Source organism: Oncorhynchus kisutch, linkage group LG30 (assembly GCF_002021735.2).
Source record: "Oncorhynchus kisutch isolate 150728-3 linkage group LG30, Okis_V2, whole genome shotgun sequence".
NCBI classification, from domain to species: Eukaryota; Metazoa; Chordata; class Actinopteri; order Salmoniformes; family Salmonidae; genus Oncorhynchus; species Oncorhynchus kisutch.
This window is the reverse complement of record NC_034203.2, coordinates 11,227,188-11,248,119: the sequence shown is the minus strand read 5'-3', so window position 1 is coordinate 11,248,119 and position 20,932 is coordinate 11,227,188. Positions and strand designations below refer to the sequence as shown.

The 20,932-nt window shown below is 40.2% G+C and overlaps 1 protein-coding gene across 4 annotated transcripts in view; it reads left to right on the top strand.

Moving 5' to 3' along the window:
• Positions 1-591: 591 nt before the first annotated feature.
• The window catches only part of crtc1a (CREB regulated transcription coactivator 1a), a 38,271-nt gene continuing 17,930 nt past the window's right edge, over positions 592-20,932 (top strand). For 2 of the 4 annotated variants that reach the window (XM_031810502.1, XM_020467623.2), the window contains exons 1-7: positions 592-798; positions 4,477-4,593; positions 6,045-6,173; positions 6,443-6,504; positions 6,633-6,721; positions 18,295-18,380; positions 19,953-19,987. In XM_031810502.1, the coding sequence (XP_031666362.1) occupies positions 673-798; positions 4,477-4,593; positions 6,045-6,173; positions 6,443-6,504; positions 6,633-6,721; positions 18,295-18,380; positions 19,953-19,987 (644 nt within the window). In that variant the 5' untranslated portion in view covers positions 592-672. The remainder of the gene's footprint in view (positions 799-4,476; positions 4,594-6,044; positions 6,174-6,442; positions 6,505-6,632; positions 6,722-18,294; positions 18,381-19,952; positions 19,988-20,932) is intronic. The other 2 variants (XM_031810503.1, XM_020467624.2) reach the window with 1 other exon arrangement.

Sequence of the window (20,932 nt, the reverse complement as noted above, 5' to 3'; positions counted from 1 at the left end):
AATTTATTTCCACTACTCTGAATGGTGGGTGAAACTGCATATTGTTTCATTGTGCTTGGACTGTGCCTGTCGCTCAAAACCTCATCTTTGGCCTTAGTGTCTGTCAAAAAAAATACCTTTTTGATAGTGTTAGTACTTTCAGCATATTAGTAGTTAATTGTGTGATTTACAGTGGTTTATGCGTTTAATTCCAAGTGAGATTTATATTGCCAGTAAGCGCTCTCCTTTGAGTGGAGTCATCTGGCCAGGGGCTAGTTATTAAAGACACTAGGCCTACAATAATTGGAAAGGAACGGACACACACAACCACTTCCATAGGCTCTATCCTTCATCAGAGGAAAATAAGGGGAACAGGATAGAGTATTGTTATGCCTTGTAGGCTAAGTGGCTACAGAAGGCAAGCAAACAAGAAGAACCCGACAAACACGTTCTTTGGAGCATCTTATTTTTGTTATCTGCATACGTCTGACAAATGGACCGTTGGTAACATGTTCAGACAAGCAACAATGAGGGTCAAATGTTTAACTTAATATCACTTTTTGGTATTTCACCCATCCCTGGTGAAGAAGGTGGGGAATGCAGGCGTTCCAGATGTGCGCGTAACCTACGCCCACGCGCAAGGACGTGTGCATGCAACGTCATTGAAGGGAAAGCGGAGCAGAAGAGCGAAACATGGCGACATCAAACAATCCGCGGAAATTTAGCGAGAAAATCGCTTTACATAATCAGAAGCAGGCAGAGGAGACCGCAGCATTCGAGGAAGTGATGAAAGATTTGAGTATTACCCGAGCAGCGAGGGTAAGCTTGTCTGGTGTTTTTTTTTTTTTTTTTACCCATTTGCTGTTATTGCTGGTGAGCTGTCAAATTCAGTAATATTCGCGGCGGGCACGTATCTTGGCCAGGGAGGTAAACAATAACAAACAGCCCCCTACGTGCCAGCTAATATTCTTGGCATGAATGGCAACCAGCAGTCTTATTATCGTATTCGTGTAGTTATTCTCAAATGGAGAAGTATCCCGACTCAAGTCCCTCCGTCTTCAAAAGTTGCACAATATAGCTCCAGTGCAAGGCAATAGCCAACTAATGTGGGGCGTGCATGCGTGTTTGACAGCCACATCAAATAGAACGTTCGTTGGGTTTTCTGATCGCACTCTAGGCGAGGAAGAAGCTTCAGGTGAACAGCAATTTCTATGTATAGAAGCATTTTGGAGAGCAGTATGTTCAGTTTAAAGATCACCAAAGACACACAGGCTAATAACCAGGTGGGAAAATCAGTCGTGCTGTGAAACTGGGCAGACAAGTACAGTACTATGATTGACAGTGGCATATCAAAGATGAGGACAAACCCGCACAGATTATGTTGACGACAAAAACCGCAGGCCTCTAATGCCAGCAACATATTGCGCTCTAGATCAATGTCATTTCAGTGCTTTTGGCAGTACAATTTTCTACAAAATGTATACGAAATAACATTGGTGCATTTGAGAAACGTTGCCAGCAGAACCAGCGCATTTGAAATAGTTTCAAATGGGCGGGTTCTGAGATACTGTAGCAACATTGGCATCGCTCACTGACTGGTTAAATTACTGCATCCTTATTTGGATGGTACTATCCATTGAATACATTGGACAATCATCAGTGTAGTTTTTGGTTTTAATTCACAGAAAATAACACATTTTCTATTGATTTCAATTGATTAATTCAGTGTTGAGGTGACATCTGTTATTTTTCCTGAAGTGGGTGATTTATTGTGTTATAGGCTGGAACCTTTGGAAGTCAAACCTGGGTGCAATTTCAACAAACACATTTGGGAAGAGTAGGTTTCACTATTTGAGGACATGCTCTGGAACTTTGGGGTGGATGAGTCCATGTGTAGTTCAGACATGCATTTATTATCAGAATTACTGTTACCGCAGTCAGCCATGAAATCCCTAGTATGAAAGCGATTGTTTTTCTGGAAACGGTGCACCTTTTCCCCTACATTTTCCCTCACATGGGACAGCCCCCTAGCAATTCCAGTTCTAGCCAATGAGTTTTAGCCCCTCAGCTAGCAAGATGCACAGAGCGAGTGAGAGGGCTACTAGCTAAAAAGTATACAAAAGTACTGGAGAATCTCTTTTAAAATATTGCTTTTGGCCCTATAGTATAGTGATGGGGGACGAAGTCGATACAGCTACATATCGGGATATTATTTTGGACAATATATTGTATTGTATCATTTTGGCTATAACGCAATATTATTTTTGTGTTAGTGGCCTGTATACCTGCACTTTTTTACAACATTTTTGTTTCCATGACTGATAAAAAAAACTATCTTGAAACTCTGCAGCATACGTATGGCGATCAATATAGGTTTGGAACATCGAATCGCAATAAAATAACAGTATCCAATCGCAATAAATATACAATCGTGAGAATCGTAATACATATCGTATTGACACCTAAAGTATCGTGATAATATCGTATCATGAGGTCCCAGGCAATTCCCAGCCCTAGTTATAGTATGAGGCTATAAACATAATACTTACTTTGTAACATATAGTATGCATTCATTAATAGGAAGGGCAAGTCTAATACTCAGTATTTGATAATAACTGTTGACAGTGCAGTAGGCAGCGAGCCTACATGTTCACTCAAGTAGGCACATTTACCCTATTGACTAGATTCATATGTGGTTGGATTTGTGAAACACTGATCCCAAAATGCATGTTATCTTCTGTCAACAAAATAACAAGATGTATACAAACTTGACTCACTATTGGGAGATTACTGTATTTTCAAAACACTCTGGAGAAATAGGCTTTAGAGATTGTTATTATATGATTTCCCTGCTTTAATCAATAGTGCGTGTTCGTGACAGACATGAACAGTTTGGGTACTGTCTGCGTATAGGATTAAACAACTTTGATTACCAGCTTTTCTAAACAAAATATCAAAATGACTGTCTCGTGATATTACTCACTATCATAAGAGACATTTCTGAAATGTAAACTCAGCGAAAAAAAAGAAATGTCCCTTTTTCAGGACCCTGTCTTTTCAACGAAAATCCTTAAAAATCCAAATAACGTCACAGATCTTCATTATAAAGGGTTTTAACACTGTTTCCCATGCTTGTTCAATGAACCATAAACAATTAATGAACATGCACCTGTGGAACGGTCATTAAGATACTAACAGTTTACAGACGATAGGCAATTAAGGTCACAGTTATGAAACCTTAGGTCACTAAAGAGGCCTTTCTACTGACTCTGAAAAACACCAAAAGAAAGATGCTCATGGTCCTTGCTCATCTGCGTGAACGTGCCTTAGCCATGCTGCAAGGAGGCATGGGGACTGCTGATGTGGCCAGGGCAATAAATTGCAATGTCTGTACTGTGAGATGCCTAAGACAGCGCTACAGGGAGACAGGACGGACAGCTGATCGTCCTTGCAGTGGCAGACCACATGTAACAACACCTGCACAGGATCGGTACATCTGAACATCACACCTGCAGGACATGTACATGATGGCAACAACAACTGCCCGAGTTACACCAGGAACGCACAATCCCTCCATCAGTGCTCAGACCGTCCGCAATAGGCTGAGAGAGGCAGGACTGAGGGCCTGTAGGCCTGTTTTAAGGAAGGTCCTCCCAAGACATCACTGGCAACAATGTCGCCTATGGGCACAAACCCACCGTCGCTGGACCAGACAGGACTGGCAAAAAGTGCTCTTCACTGACGAGTTGCGGTTTTGTCTCACCAGGGATGATGGTCGGATTTGCGTTTATCGTCGAAGAAATGAGCGTTACACCGAGGTCTGTACTCTGGAGCGGGATCGATTTGGAGGTGGAGCATCCGTCATGGTCCGTAGGGTAACATCTCACAGCAAGAACGGGCAAATCTGGTGCAGTCCATGAGGAGGAGATGCACTGCATTTCGCTACACTCGCATTGTCTGCTAACTGTGATGTGTACCAATAAAATGTCATTTGATTTGAGATCAACTATTTGCATACTCATAGCAGGTGAACTGTTGAACCTATAAGGGTGTGACCTTGAGTTTTTGTAAGGCTGGAAAGACATTCATATAGGTGATAGTTATCCCAGCTAGGCCTATATGTGGCGCCATTCAATGTCAAGATGAGGCGGTGTGGCAAGATTGTAAATAAAGAAAACATCATTTAATCATGGGTTTAATCACTTCTCTATGAAGTTTATTAGGTAAATTGAGGTTAAAGGTGAGTAAATGTCATTTTCACACAACAATAGGTGATTGCTTAGGCCAGACAAGTCTTATCCCCTTGGTTCTAACTGAGATGGATGGAGTCATTTGTAATCTATAGAATCAATGTTAAACAAGGAAAGTTTTTCATCAGTCAGAATTTTTGTGCTCTCTCACCCTCATTTTGATTTTGAATTATTGTTGAATATTTCATACCGAACATTATCTGATGCCATGTTTGCTCTTTGTTTTGTTTTGTCACTCCTTATACAGTTACAGTTACAGAAGACCCAGTATTTACAGCTGGGACAAAACCGTGGGCAGTACTATGGCGGATCATTGCCAAATGTCAATCAGATTGGAAATGGCACCATTGACGTGCCTTTTCAGGTAATGTGTGTTTGTCGGACTCAAAGTATTCATACCCCGTGACGTATTCCACAATTTGTTGTGTTATAGCCTGAATTCAAAATGGATTACATTTTTATTCTCTCACCTACACAATACCCCATATAAATGTTAGCAAATGTATTTAAAATGAATTAAAGAAATATGTCATTTACATAAGTATTCACACCCCTAAGTCAATACTTTGTAGAAGCACCTTTGACAGTGATTACAGCTGTGAGTATTTGTAACTTGGCCACTCAAGAACATTCACTGTCTTCTTGGTAAGCAGCTCCAGTGTAGAGTTGGCCTTGTGTTGTAGGTTATTGTTCTGCTGAAAGGTGAATTAGTCTCCCATTGTCTGGTGGAAAACAGACTGAACCAGAATTTCCTGAAGGATTTAGCCTGTGCTTAGCTCCATTCCGTTTATTTTTTTATCCTGGAAAAACTCCCCAGTCCTTAACGAGTACAAGCATACCCATAACATGATGCAGCCAATATGCTTGAAAATATGGAGAGTGGTACTCGGTTATGTGTTATATTGGATTTGTCCCAAAAATAACACTTTGTATACATGACAAAAAGAGAATTGCTTTGCAACACTTTATTTCAGTATTACTTTAGTGCCTCTTTGCAAACATATTCTGTACATGCTTCCTTCTTTTCAATTTGTCAATTAGGTTACTATTGTGGAGTAACTAAATAGTTGTCGATCCATTCTCAGTTCTCCTATCACAGCTATTAAACTGTAACTGTTTTAAAGTCACCATTGGCCTCATGGTGAAATTCCTCATGGTTTCCTTCCTCTCTGGAAACTGAGTAGGGAAGGATGCCTGGATCTTTGTAGTGACTGGGTGTATTGATACACCATCCAAATTGTAATTAATAACTTCACCATGCTCAAAGGGATATTCAATGTCTGCTTTAAAAAAACATGTTTTTACTTATCTACTAATAGGTGCCCTTTGCGAGGCATTGGAAAACCTCCCTGGTCTTTGTGGTTGAATCTGTTTTGAAATTCACTGCTTGACTGTCTGACCTTACAGATAATTGTATGTGTGGGTTACAGAGCTGAGGTAGTCATTCAAAAATCATGTTAAACACTATTATTGCACAAAGAGTCCATGCAACTTATTATGTGACTTGTTAAGTACATTTTTACTCCTTAACTTATTTAGGCTTGCCATAAAGTGTTTGAATATTGGAAAGGCATTTCAGCTTTTCATTTTTTATTAATTTGTTAACTTCGAATAACAATTCCACTTTGACATTATGTGGTATTGTGTGTAGGCCAGTGACAAAAAAAGACAATCCGGTCAAGGGGTGTGAATACTTTTTGAAGTCGCTGTATGTGTCTTACCCGAAATGGAAATTTGTTTACTCTTTTGTTGACATGTATTTTTCTGTCTTTTATCTATGGAGCTTGTAACTGGTTTTCTTTGTGGTGTCTGCAGACTCCCTTTCAAGGTTCAGGTGACACTAGCAGGACAACACGGCATCATGGATTGGTTGACAGAGTTTACCGGGACAGAAACCGCATCACGTCCCCACATGGAAGGCCCCTCGACAAACATGGACGCCAAATATCTTTTACTGTCGGTGTATGCTACTGTATAGTTAACTTAAAAAATTTTACGGTCTGCTATGCAACGGATATTTGACTATGAATGACATGGTAATAGTAATAGTAACAATTAGCCTTTTCGTTAAAGCAAGCACCACTATTTAACATCTTTAACCATTTGTACTTCAAAAGCATATGCTGTACTTTATGGCATAATGGTGTTTTACATCCATTAACATCAGTTGTGAAATGCTACACATTTGTGTTGCCCTTAACCAGGGGTATCACATTGATAGCTGTCCATATGGTTCAGTGTATCTGTCACCCCCACCTGACACCAGTTGGAGGAGGTAAGATAACCCGACTATGTGACGTCGAACTGTTGGGATTTCGTTGTGAAACGCTCCCTTGACTTTCCACAACTGATAGTTGGTCACCCCCCCTTAAGTGGTGTATGTCTCTTTCCCTGTTGCTATAGGACTAACTCGGACTCTGCGTTGCATCAGAGCACTTTGAACCCACAGGACATTTTCGCGGGAGGCTCACAGGACATGCAGCCGAAACGAGGTGTGTTGGATTTGAACTTGGTACTTCAAGTTTGATAAACTTTACATTAGTAGTTCTTCATTACACATGAATTATTTTTGGACAGAACCGGTTAGAGAAATGTCTTGGCCCTACAATGACCCCATGAGAGGAATGAATAGCCATTGTAGGGTACAATGCTCTGTTTCCAGTTGGTAGGCTTAATAATGATTTGAGTCCAGCCCTGAATTATTAGCCAAGTTGTTATGAGGGAGGTGGTATTCATTGTATTGACAATGAAATGTATTGTAATGGCTTTGCTGACAACTCTTTTTAACTGTTGAATAGTGTCTAGTGTACCTGATAAAAGGTTTTAGACTATGTCTTCGAAGGCTATAGACATTACTCATGGGACGAATAGGAACATCTGAGTGGTTCTCAATGTTACATGCTAATGGTGTCTTTTAAAATGTATTTAACCTTTTAACTAGGCAAGTCAGATAAAAACAAATTCTTCTTTACAATGATGGCCTAGGAACAGTGGGTTAACTGCCTTGTTCGGGGGCAGAATGACAGATTTTTACCTTGTCAGCTCGGGGATTTGATCTAGCAACCTTTCGGTTACTGGCCCAAAATATTTCAGGTATCTCAGATTGTTCTCGCATTTCTCACAGAAACTTTGTTGGGAGGAAAGATGTTTGACATGTTTTTTTTCATTTGTATCAGAAACCATTTTTGAGAAAATGATGATTAAAGTGGCCATTGTTATATGACATGACATGGGAACCGTACACGATACAGACAACATATTGGTGTCATTGTACTCCTTGTAGTGTGCGAAAAAATATGGAGTATGTCTTGACATTCATTTTTGACATTTAATTTATTCAACATAAACAAATATGAATGTCAAAAGTAGCTTTTAAAAAAAACGTGTTTATTTTAAGATGTTGTTTGGAACAATATACTATACAAGTACATCACATTTCCAGAGTGGGCTCTCTCCTAACAGTGAATGGGGAAATGGATTCAAAAGGAATATGCTGGTGATTTGCCGAATGTGCAATCCTAATGCTCTGTGATTGGTTAAAGGTGCTACACCAGCGGTCTCCAATGTGTTCTACTGCAAACTGTCATGAATAAATCTCAGAAGTATCAGACACCGCAAGCTCCCAGATATTATCTAACCAATGCAGCATTGACATTATCCCATCGCTGGTTAGCCACTATTGGCTTAAAAAGCCAAACCTAATACAATAAAGCTGCCAATTGATTTCCAGCAATATTGCCCCTTTCTGTCTGTGGTGGGCGTTTGTCTATCAGTCCATGTGTAGCCAGTTGATGTGATAACAGTCTTGTGGGTTGGCGGAAATACTTTCCCCAAAACATACTCAATTAAATGTTAACTGCAAGTAGGCTTACCTGGCAGAAGTATGTGATAAGTAAGTACAGTTGAAGTCGGAAGTTTACATGCTTTTTCCCCCTCACTGTAAGTGTATTTGATCCCCTGAGGATTTTGTACGTTTGCCCACTGACAAAGAAATGATCAGTCTATAATTTTAATGGTAGGTTTATTTGAACAGTGAGTGACAGAATAACAACAACAAAAATCCAGAAAAATGCATGTTATAAATAGATTTGCATTTTAATGAGGGGAAATAAGTATTTGACCCCCTCTCAATCAGAAAGATTTCTGGCTCCCGGGTGTCTTTTATACAGGTAACGAGCTGAGATTGGGAGCACTCCCTTTAAGTGTGTGCTCCTAATCTCAGTTTGTTACCTGTATAGAAGACACCTGTCCACAGAAGCGATCAATCAATCAGATTCCAAACTCTCCACCATGGCCAAGACCAAAGAGCTCTCCAAGGAAATCAGGGACAAGATTGTAGACCTACACAAGGCTGGAATGGGCTACAAGACCATCGCCAAGCAGCTTGGTGAGAAGGTGACAACAGTCGATGCGATTATTCGCAAATGGATGAAACACAAAAGAACTGTCAATCTCCCTCAGCCTGGGGCTCCATGCAAGATCTCACCTTGTGCAGTTGCAATGATCATGAGAACGGTGAGGAATCAGCCCAGAACTACACGGAAGGATTTTGTCAATGATCTCAAGGCAGCTGGGACCATAGTCACCAAGAAAACAATTGGTAACACACACTACGCCGTAAAGGACTGAAATCCTGCAGCGCCCACAAGGTCCCCCTGCTCAAGAAAGCACATACATGCCCGTCTGAAGTTTGCCAATGAACATTTGAATGATTCAGAGGACAACTGGGTGAAAGTGTTGTGGTCAGATGAGACCAAAATGGAGCTATTTGGCATCAACTCAACTCGCCGTGTTTGGAGGAGGAGGAATGCTGCCTATGACCCCAAGAACACCATCCCCACCGTCAAACATGGAGGTGGAAACATTATGCTTTGGGTGTTTTTCTGCCAAGGGGACAGGACGACTTCACCGCATCAAAGGGACGATGGACGGGGCCATGTACCGTCAAATCTTCGGTGAGAACCTCCTTCCCCCAGCCAGGGCATTGAAAATGGGTCGTGGATGGGTATTCCAGCATGACAATAACCCAAAACACACAGCCAAGGCATCAAAGGAGTGGCTAAAGAAGAAGCACATTAAGGTCCTGGAGTGGCCTAGCCAGTCTCCAGACCTTAATCCCATAGAGAATTTGTGGAGGGAGCTGAAGGTTAGAGTTGCCAAACGTCAGTGACTTGGAGAAGATCTGCAAAGAGGAGTGGGACAAAATCCCTCCTGAGATGTATGCAAACCTGGTGGCCAACTACAAGAAATGTCTGACCTTTGTGATTGCCAACAAGGGTTTTGCCACCAAGTACTAAGTCATGTTTTGCAGAAGGGTCAAATACTTATTTCCCTCATTAAAATGCAAATCAATTTATAACAATTTTGACATGTGCTTTTCTGGATTTTGTTGTTGTTCTGTCTCTCACTGTTCAAATAAACCTACCATTTAAAATTATAGACTGATCATTTCTTTGTCAGTGGGCAAACGTACAAAATCAGCAGGGGATCAAATACTTTTTTCCCTCACTGTAGGTTGGAGTCATTAAAACTCGTTTTTCAACCACTCCACAAATTTCTTCTTAACAAACTATAATTTTGGCAAGTTGGTTAGGACATCTTACTTAAGTCATTTTTCCAACAATTGTTTACGGACAGATTATTTCACTGTATCACAAAGAAGTTTACATACACTGAGTTGACTGTTCCTTTAAACATTTTTGGAAAATTCCAGAAAATGATGTAATGGCTTTAGAAGCTTCTGATAGGCTAATTGACATACTTTTAGTCAATTGGAGGTGTACCTGTGGATATATTTCAAGGCCTACCTTCAAACTCAGTGCCTCTTTGCTTGACATCATGGGAAAATAAAAAGAAATCAGCCAAGACCTCAGAATGATTTTTTTGTAGACCACAAGTCTGGTTCATCCTTGGGAGCAATTTCCAAATGCCTGAAGGTACCACGTTCATCTGTACAAACAATAGTACGCAAGTATAAACACCATGGGACCACCCAGCCGTCATACCGTTCAGGAAAGAGACATGTTCTGTCTCCTAGAGATGAATGTACTTTGGTGCGAAAAGTGCAATTCAATCCCAGAACAACAGCAAAGGCCCTTGTGAAGATTCTGGAGGAAACAGATACAAAAGCATATGTATCCACAGTAAAACGAGTCCTATATATATCGACATAACCTGATAGGCCACTCAGCAAGGAAGAAGCCACTTCTCCAAAACCACCATAAAAAAGCCAGATTACGGGTTGCGACTGCACATGGGGACAAAGATCTGACTTTTTGGAGAAATATCCTCTGGTCGGATGAAACAAAAATAGAACTGTTTGGCCATAATGACCACCGTTATGTTTGGAGGAAAAAGGGGGAGGCTTGCAAGCCAAACAACACCATCCCGACCGTGAAGCACGCGGGTGGCAGCATGTTGAGGATATGTGGACATATTGAAGCAACATCTCAAGACATCAGTCAGGATGTTAAGGCTTGGTCGCAAATGGGTCTTCCAAATGGACAATAATCCCAAGCATACTTCCAAAGTAAGTTTGTGGCAAAATGGCTTAAGGACAACAAAGTCAAGGTATTGGAGCGGCCATCACAAAGCCCTGACCTCAATCCTATAGAATTTTTTGGGGCAGAACTGAAAAAGCGAGTGCGAGCAAGGAAGCCTACAATCCTGACTCAGTTACACCAGCTCTGTCAGGAGGAATGGGCCAAAATTCACCCAACTTATTGTGGGAAGCTTGTGGAAGGCTACCCAAAATGTTTGACCTAAGTTAAACAATTTAAAGGCAATGCTACCAAATAGTAATTGAGTGTATGTAAACTTCTGACCCACTGGGAATGTGATGAAAGAAATAAAAGCTGAAAAATCATTCTCGCTAATGTTATTGACATTTCACATTCTTAAAATAAAGGTGTATGTAAACTTCAACTGTATATCATTTGTATCTATTACTTGTCATTTGCCAACTTTGCCATGACATGAGCAGCAGCAGTACAGAACCATCACTAGACCGGCACACTAGATGCGCAATTTAAAGGGCCAGATGCGCAATTAAAGAGGAATTACACTAAAATAGATGTTATTTTCTTCCAGACTAAAGCATTGACATTGACTCAGAACATCCAATTTCGTTGTTTCTCGGTGAACAATTGTCATTTTGAGAGTGAAAATTATATTTTTTAAAAATGGGAAAATATTTATATAAAAACCTCAATTTTATAGGGCCCCCTTAAAGTTATTTGTCATTATACCTGGTAATATAATTAATAGAGAATGCTGCACTACTTTCTCTTGAAGACAAAGGCCCCGGGGAGGAGAAGAGACGTGCCTATTTGATAGCAATAAAATGCTTGCGACATGTTTCTTTTTGAAAAGTGTTTCTCATGCTAGAAAAGGTTGAAGACCCCTGTGCTACACAAAAGAAATGTGCATTGTGATTTCAGAAAATGTCCATTATATATCTGCAGTAATAGTGGTATGATAGTGTTTCACAGTATTCACCTATTGATTTCTCCCGCCGGAGAGGCAGATGTTGTAAAAATGTGAAGGTTGTTCTGATTTTGTGGTTATCTAGTGTAAACAGCTCTGTCGTTTCCTGGTTGCTAAACATTTCAGTTTATGTGAGAAAACAAGCTCTGAATAGTGTAGGGAATCATTGTACCATCTAAATCGTTGTGAAATATCTTTTCAATAAACAAAAATGTAGTTTTTACAGCTGTTTAAAGCTGGTGGACCAAAATCACTATTACGAGTATATTGTTACAAACAATGTCTTAAGGCCATGCACCACAGGCTGAAATTACATTTTTGGAGAATTGTTGGTATTTTGTTCAGTTTTTGGGGGGGATTTGCAAAAAGTTAAACTAAAGATGCAGTGTAGTGATGCCTCTAGCACTGATATGCAGTGCATTAGACCACTGCGCCACTCGGGAGCCCCTCGGGAGTATGTATGGATCATAATGTATTTACTGTTTTATTCACGTTTTTAAGTGCTGGTGACAAATCATGCATTCTGGTTCTTGCATAGATTGTAATGGACACATGATGTGTGTAACACAGTTTCTTGAGGGTTGTACTGATTATGATGAGCTAATGCTAAGCTATTTGCCAGCTGTGGGTGACATCATGTTTGTTGATGTCATACAATGCATTCTAGTTGTCACGTAAGCGTCTGTCAGACCAAAGATGTTATAAGGGATAGTTCACTCGACTGACTTATGGTGCTTTCAAGACAACTGGGAGCTCTGAAAGATGAGGTAAAATCACGACATCAGTGATCTTCAGGTTGGAAAGTCGGAGCTCTAGAGAGATGCCCGAGTTGGAATTCCGAGTTGGATGACCGTTCAAAACTACTTTTCCCAGTTGGAGCTTGTCTTTTTTGGAGTTCCCAGTGTTGTCTTGAACGCGGCATCACATTGTAACTATGGTACTTCAGGGTTGCCAGCTCAGACCTGCTTTCCAGTGGTTTTATTTTTATTTGGCATATAAATTTCTCCTTTACCCAAGGGCTAAAATAGAAGTCAGTTCTATTTGTGACGCAGAGTCCTGCCTCTCCCATCTCCTCATTGGTTTATAGAAGCAGGTGCCCACGTGCCATCTCCTCATTGGTTATACCCACGTGGGTGACTGAAAGACGCACGATGGCAGTAATGGCAGTAATGCACCTAATTTATGAAAGTCGCAATATAAAGTCCAGAGAAGAAAAGTCCAGGAAAGGAGGAGAGATGACTAGAAACAATTTAGTTGACTGTTTTATGTGTGGATTAATTATCGGAGTAGAGGACCTTGTTCATTTCAGGTAAAATAACAACTCAATGTTTATATCCCAGGACAAATTATCTAGCAACAGCAAATTAGCTAGCAAGTGCAAACTAGCTAGCTAAATTGCCATACATGTTTAATGCTTTTCGACCTGTCCCCAAATTAATGTAATTGGTTCAGATTTTGTTTTGATATTTTAACCTGCGTGTCGTGATTGCATTTGGTATGGGGGGACAAAATACATTTATGCACGATGGCGCACGCGTGCAGACGGTTTGGGTTCCATGTTACAAGTCATATGCTCCGGTTCTTGTATGCACTGTAACACGTACATCGAAGATTTGTAATATGCTGAAAAGTGGGCAAAGTAAGTTAAAAAAACGTTTTTTACTTTGTTTATTTGCATCTTATAGTGATTGGCATTCAGGAATTAGGAGTTTTTACTTTTCAAACATAAACAAACATGGTTGCCATCATAAAGAATTTAGCTGCTGTTTGCTTAACTGACACGCATCTCTTTTCTAAACAATATTACATCTCTCCTTGTGGTCATCAGAGATGTGGTACATTGTAAACCAATCTAGCTGTTAGGTCGCTAAATTGTGTTTTTGGGGGGGGTCACCTGTGATTTAGACTAGTTTATGGAATGAGTTTGGCTGTGGATGTGTTCCGTGTGCTGTTTGGATGATGACGTTCGCATTTTAGATTTTACAATACAAGGTGAAATTGAGGAATAAAGTTGTGAAGACCTTTTTATTTCCCATCAGAACAAAACATTGTTTACATGCTTTTTAGACAACAATGCTGTTTTAGATACTTTGTTGCATCATACGTTCTATTGCTACTGTTCCAATCACATATTTGCCTAACAAGGGCCTAAAATGGCCACTTTCATCATGTATTTCTAAAAAATGGTTTAATACAAATGTTAAAAGCATGTCAAATATCCTTTATCCCAATGAAGTTTGCTATGTGAGAATTGCCAAAACAATCTGAGATACCAAAAATATTTTCGGGCTATGCTGGAGTTTCAATATACAGTGGGGCAAAAAAGTATTTAGTCAGCCACCAATTGTGCAAGTTCTCCCACTTAAAAAGATGAGAGAGGCCTGTCATTTCCATCATAGGTACACTTCAACTATGATAGACAAAATGAGAAAAAAAATCCAGAAAATCACATTGTAGGATTTTTAATGAATTGATTTGCAAATTATGATGGAAAATAAGTATTTGGTCAATAACAAAAGTTTCTCAATACTTTGTTATATACCCTTTGTTGGCAATGACAGAGGTCAAACGTTTTCTGTAAGTCTTCACAAGGTTTTCACACACTGTTGCTGGTATTTTGGCCCATTCCTCCATGCAGATCTCCTCTAGAGCAGTGATGTTTTGGGGCTGTTGCTGGGCAACACGGACTTTCAACTCCCTCCAAAGATGTTCTATGGGGTTGAGATCTGGAGACTGGCTAGGCCACTCCAGGACCTTGAAATGCTTCTTACGAAGCCACTCCTTCGTTGCCTGGGTGGTGTGTTTGGGATCATTGTGGCTGGGTCTTTCAGCATGACGTTTCATCTTCAATGCCCTTGCTGATGGAAGGAGGTTTTCACTCAATCTCACGATACATGGCCCCATTCATTCTTTCCTTTACACGGATCAGTCGTCCTTGTCCCTTTGCAGAAAAACAGCTCCAAAGCATGATGTTTCCACCTCCATGCTTCACAGTAGTTATGGTGTTCTTTGGATGCAACTCAGCATTCTTTGTCCTCCAAACACGACGAGTTGAGTTTTTACCAAAAAGTTATATTTTGGTTTCATCTGACCATATGACATTCTCCCAATCTTCTTCTGGATCATCCAAATGCTCTCTAGGAAACTTCAGACGGGCCTGGACATGTACTGGCTTAAGCAGGGGGACACGTCTGCCACTGCAGGATTTGAGTCCCTGGCGGCGTAGTGTGTTACTGATGGTAGGCTTTGTTACTTTGGTCCCAGCTCTGTGCAGGTCATTCACTAGGTCCCCCCGAGTGGTTCTGGGATTTTTGCTCACCGTTGTTGTGATCATTTTGACCCCACGGGGTGAGATCTTGCGTGGAGCCCCAGATCGAGGGAGATTATCAGTGGTCTTGTATGTCTTCCATTTCCTAATAATTGCTCCCACAGTTGCTTTCTTCAAACCAAGCTGCTTACCTATTGCAGATTCAGTCTTCCCAGCCTGGTGCAGGTCTACAATTTTCTTTCTGGTGTCCCTTGACAGTGCTTTGGTCTTGGCCATAGTGGAGTGTGACTGTTTGAGGTTGTGGACAGGTGTCTTTTATACTGATAACAAGGTCAAACAGGTGCAATTAATACAGGTAACGAGTGGGGGACAGAGGAGCCTCTTAAAGATATTGTTGCAGGTCTGTGAGAGCCAGAAATCTTGCTTGTTTGTAGGTGACCAAATACTTATTTTTCCACCATAATTTGCAAATAAATTCATTAAGAAATCCTACAATGTGATTTTCTGGATTTTTTTAAATTCTCTTTTTTTCTGTCATAGTTGAAGTGTATATATGATGAAAATTACAGGCCTCTCTTTTTTGTCTGTCATAGTTGAAGTGTATATATGATGAAAATTACAGGCCTCTCTCATCCTTTTAAGTGGGAGAACTTGCACAATTGGTGGCTGACTAATACTGATACTTTTTTGCCCCACTGTATACAGTACCAGTCAAAAGTTTGGACACCACCTCATTCAAGGGTTTTACTTTATTTATACTATTTTCTACATTGTAGAATAATAGTTGTGGTCTTCACTATGAAATAACACGTATGGAATCATGTATTAACCAAAAGTGTTCAACGAATGAAAACATATTTCAGATTCTTCAAAGCACCGTTTGCCTTGATGACAGGTTTGCACACTCTTGGTATTCTCTCAAACAGCTTCATTAGCCAGTCACCTGGAATGCATTTCAATTAACAGGTGTGCCTTGTTAAAAGTACATTTGTGGAATTTCTTTCCTTAATGCGTTTGAGCCAATCAGTTGTGTTGACAGCTTTGCACACTCTTGGCATTCTCTCAACCAGCTTCACCTGGAATGCTTTTTCAACAGTCTTGAAGGCGTTCCCACATTTGCTGAGCACTAGTTGGCTGCTTTTCCTTCACTCTGCGGTCCAGCTCATCCCAAACTATCTCATTTGGGTGTAGGCAGGTTATCTGATGCAGCACTACATCACTCTCCTTCTTGGTCAAGTTTCCCTTACACAGCCTGAAGGTGTGTTGGGTCATTGTCCTGTTGAAAAACAAATGATAGTCCCACTAAGTGCAAACTTGATGTGATTGCGTATTGCTGCTGTGGTAGCCATGCTGGTTAAGTGTGCTTTTTGAAGTTTGAAATAAATCACACCTCCTCCATGCTTCACGGTGGGAACCACACATGCGGAGATCATCCGTTCACCTACTCTGCGTCTCACAAAGACAAACCAAAAATCAAACATTTGGACTCATCAGACAGATTTCCACCAGATTGCTCATGTTTCTTGGCACAAGCAAGTCTCTTCTTCTTATCAGTGTCCTTTTTAGTAATGGTTTCTTTGCAGCAATTCGACCATGAAGGCCTGATTCACGCAGTCTCCTCTGAACAATTGATGTTGAGATGTGTCTGTTGAACTCTGAAGCATTTATTTGGGCTGCAATTTCTGAGGCTTGTAACTCTAATTAAATTATCCTTCCTAAACTCTCCTTCCTGATTCACATTAAGCATCTCCAATCCAAAATTAAATCTAGAATCAGCTTCCTATTTCGCAACAAAGCATCCTTCACTCAGGCTGCCAAACATACCCTCGTAAAACTGACTATCCTACCGATCCTTGACTTATGGCAATATCATTTTCAAAATAGACTCCTACACTCTACTCAGCAAACTGGATGTAGTCTATCAGAGTGCCATCAGTTTTGTCATCAAAGCCCCATATACTACCCACAACTGCGACCTGTATGCTCTCATTGGCTGGCCCTCACTTCATATTCGTCGCCAAACCCACTGGCTCCAGGTCATCTATAAGTCTTTGCTAGGTAAAGGCCCGCCTTATCTCAGCTCACTGGTCACCGGAGCAGCACCCACCCGTCGCACACGCTCCTGCAGGTATATTTCACTGGTCACCCCCAAAGCCAACTCCTACTTTGGTCCGCCTTTCCTTCCAGTTCTCTGCTGCCAATGACTGGAACAAATTACAAAAATCACTGAAGCTGGAGACTCATATCTCCCTCACTACCTTTTAAGCATCAGCTGTCAGAGCAGCTTACAGATCATTGCACCTGTACATAGCCCATCTGTAAATAGCACACCCAACTACCACATCCCCATATTATTTATTGTCTTGCTCCTTTGCACCCCAGTATCTCTACTTGCACATTCATCTAATGCTCATCTATCACTCCAGTGTTTTTAATTGCTAAATTGTAATTGTTTCGCCACTATGGCCTATTTATTGCCTTAGCTCCCTAATCTTACTTAATTTGCACACACTGTATATATTATTTTCTATTGTGTTATTGACTCTACGTTTATTCCATGTGTAACTCTGTTTGTGTCGCACTGCTTTGCTTTATCTTGGTCAGGTCGCAGTTGTAAATGAGAACTTGTTCTCAACTGGCCTACCTGGTTAAATAAATAAAGGTGAAATAAATCATTCCTTTCCTGTGGCGGTCCTCGAGAGCCAGTTTCATCATAGCGCTTGACGGTTTTTGCGACTGCACTTGAAGAAACTTTCTAAGTTCTTGAAATGTTCCGTATTGACTGATCTTCATGTCTTAAAGTAATGATGGACTGTCGTTTCACTTTGCTTATTTGAGCTGTTCTTGCCATAATATGGACTTGGTCTTTTACCAAATACAATTCCACCCCTACCTTGTCACAAAACAACTGATTGCCTCAAAAGCATTAAGAAGGAAATACATTCCACAAACTAACTTTTAATAAGGCACATCTGTTAATTGAAATGCATTCCAGGTGACTACCTGATGAAGCTGGTTGAGAGAATGCCAAGCGTGTGCAAAGCTGTCAAGGCAAAGGGTGGCTACTTTGAAGAATATAAAATATACTTGGATTTGTTTCTGGTTACTACATGATTCCATATGTTATTTCATAGTGTTGATGTCTTCACTATTATTCTACAATGTAGAAAATAATCCAAATAAATAAAAACCCTGGAATGAGTGTGTGTTTTCCAAACTTTTGACTGGTACTGTATATTTGTAGCTTTTTTCAATTCTAGGTAAGTGACAATTAGATAAATCCCTCTCCCTCTTTCTTCTCAATCTCCCCAGTGCTTATGCTTCATGTACCAAGGCCAGAAGACACAGAATCAGATATGGACAAAGACGAACAGAAACAGAACTGGGATGGTAAAAAGGTGAAATGCACCCAGATCTGGTGATATACAGATCAAGTTGGAGTTTTACATATACCAAATACATTTAAACTCAGTTTTTCACAATTCCTGACATTTAATCCTAATAAGAATTCCCTGTCTTAGGTCAGTTAGGATCACCACTTTATTTTAAGAATGTGAAATTTCAGAATAATAGAGTTGTTTATTTATACATCAGCTTTTATTTATTTCATCACATTCCCAGTGGGTCAGAAGTTTACATGCTACCAAATACTAATTGAGTGTATTGCTTTTAAATTGTTTAACTTGGGCCAAATGTTTCAGGTAGCCTTCCACAAGCTTCCCACAATAAGTTGGATGAATTTTTAGCCCATTCCTCCTGACAGAGCTGATGTAACTGAGTCAGGATTGTAGGCTTCCTTGCTCGCACTCGCTTTTTCAGTTCTGCCCACACATTTTCTATGGGATTGAGGTCAGGGCTTTGTGATGGCCACTCCAATACCTTGACTTTGTTGTCCTTAAGCCATTTTGCCACAACTTTGGAAGTATGCTTGGGGTCAGTGTCCATTTGGAAGACCCATTTACGACCAAGCTTTAACTTCCTGACTGATGTTGCTTCAATATATCCACAATTTTCCATCCTCCCCCTTTTTCCTCCAAACATAACGAGGGTCATTATGGTCAAACAGTTCTATTTTTGTTTCATCAGACCAGAGGACCAAAAAGTACCATCTTTGTCCCCATGTGCAGTTGCAAACCGTAGTCTGGGTTTTTTATGGTGGTTTTGGAGCAGTGGCTTCTTCCTTGCTGAGCAGCCTTTCAGGTTATGTCGATATAGGACTCGTTTTACTATGGATATAGATACTTTTGTTTCCTCCAACATCTTCACAAGGTCCTCTACTGTTCTGGGATTAATTTGCACTTTTCGCACACAAGTATGTTCATCTCTAGGAGACAGAATGTGTCTCCTTCCTGAGCGGTATGACTGCTGCGTGGTCCCACGGTGTTTATACTTGCATACTATTGTTTGTACAGATGAATGTGGTACCTTCAGGCATTTGGAAATTGCTCCCAAGGATGAACCAGACTTGTGGAGGTCTACAATTTTTTTGCTGAGGTCTTGGCTGATTTCTTTGGATTTTCCCATGATGCCAAGCAAAGAGGCACTGAGTTTGAAGTTAGACCTTGAAATACATCCACAGGTACACAATTGACTCAGGCTAATTGACATCATTTATCAGAAGCTTCTAAAGCCATGACATTTTATGTAAATTTCTAAGCTGTTTAAAGGCACAGTCAACTTAGTGTATGTAAACTTCTGACCTACTGGAATTGTGATGCAGTGAAATAATCTGTCTGTAAACAATTGTTGGAAAAATGACTTGTGTCATGCACAAAGTAGATGTCCTAACCGACTTGCCAAAACTATAGTTTGTTAACAAGAAATGTGTGGAGTGGTTGAAACACTTAGGTTGGAGTAATTTAAAACTAGTTTATGTAAACTTCTGACTTCAACTGTATCTCTACTGTTTTGTTATACAGCCCTAACTGAGTTGTATTGTATTCTGAGTTGTACTTTTTATTTTCCCTTAGAATGCTTCATCAAGGTCCAAGGTCCCAGGAATCAAGTGAGTACTTCAATGAGTCCCACAGGCTGTAACATTTAAAAAAAAAAATCCTGACTACATGTGAGCTTTGAATGGCTGATTACGATAGCCTGCGACAACTGACAGATTATGGTGGCTTAGTGATGAGTTGATGTTTTTTCAACTGTAGACATCTGATATTTTGGAATAGTTTGAGATCTTTGAGAAATGTGGTGGATCCAGCCATTTCTGGCTGTGTGTGATTTTATGTTATTGTTATTTTCAGAATGTGAACAGATTCCCTTGCAGGGAGGGATATCAGCAGATATGTGTCCTGATCTTATAAGAGGGAAATCAATTGGAGACAATTAGCCTGTCCTTGGTCTTGTGTGCAATAAATTTTTTGCTTTTTAAAACAACTAATTGACCGATGTTGGTTCCATTTTGGGTTTTTTTCTTCTGTGAGCTGAATGTGTAGTTGCTGTAGAGATGAATCAGATCAAGCATGAAGTGTGCGATTGTAGTAGGGAGAAAAATATTCAACATGGTTTAGTGGTAATTAACGACAATGACCATAATCTATTGCGCGCCCGCCAACTTGCCCGGGCTGTGTGGAGCACTGAGCTGCAATAAGAATGGTGTGGAACAGACAGACTGAGGGAAGACCAACTGCATGATTGAGAGGGATAAAAGCAGTTGCTTTACAAGGTATTGCTACCAGAAAATACATGTTTTTAAGTGATTTGATAGTTGCTATTCAGCAGTCATATAAGTATACCTTATTTTTTTTGAAGAACTACTAAAATAAAATAAAACAAATGTTTAATTAAAATAAAGTAATGTGAATAAATTATGGTTAATAAGCAATAGTGGGTAGTCACTACCATTTAATAGTTAAAAAAAACTTTTTTATACATTTTTATTCTGTGTTACAGCATTCAGCCCACATAATGCATAGTGCATTTAATGTAAAAAAATAGATGCATA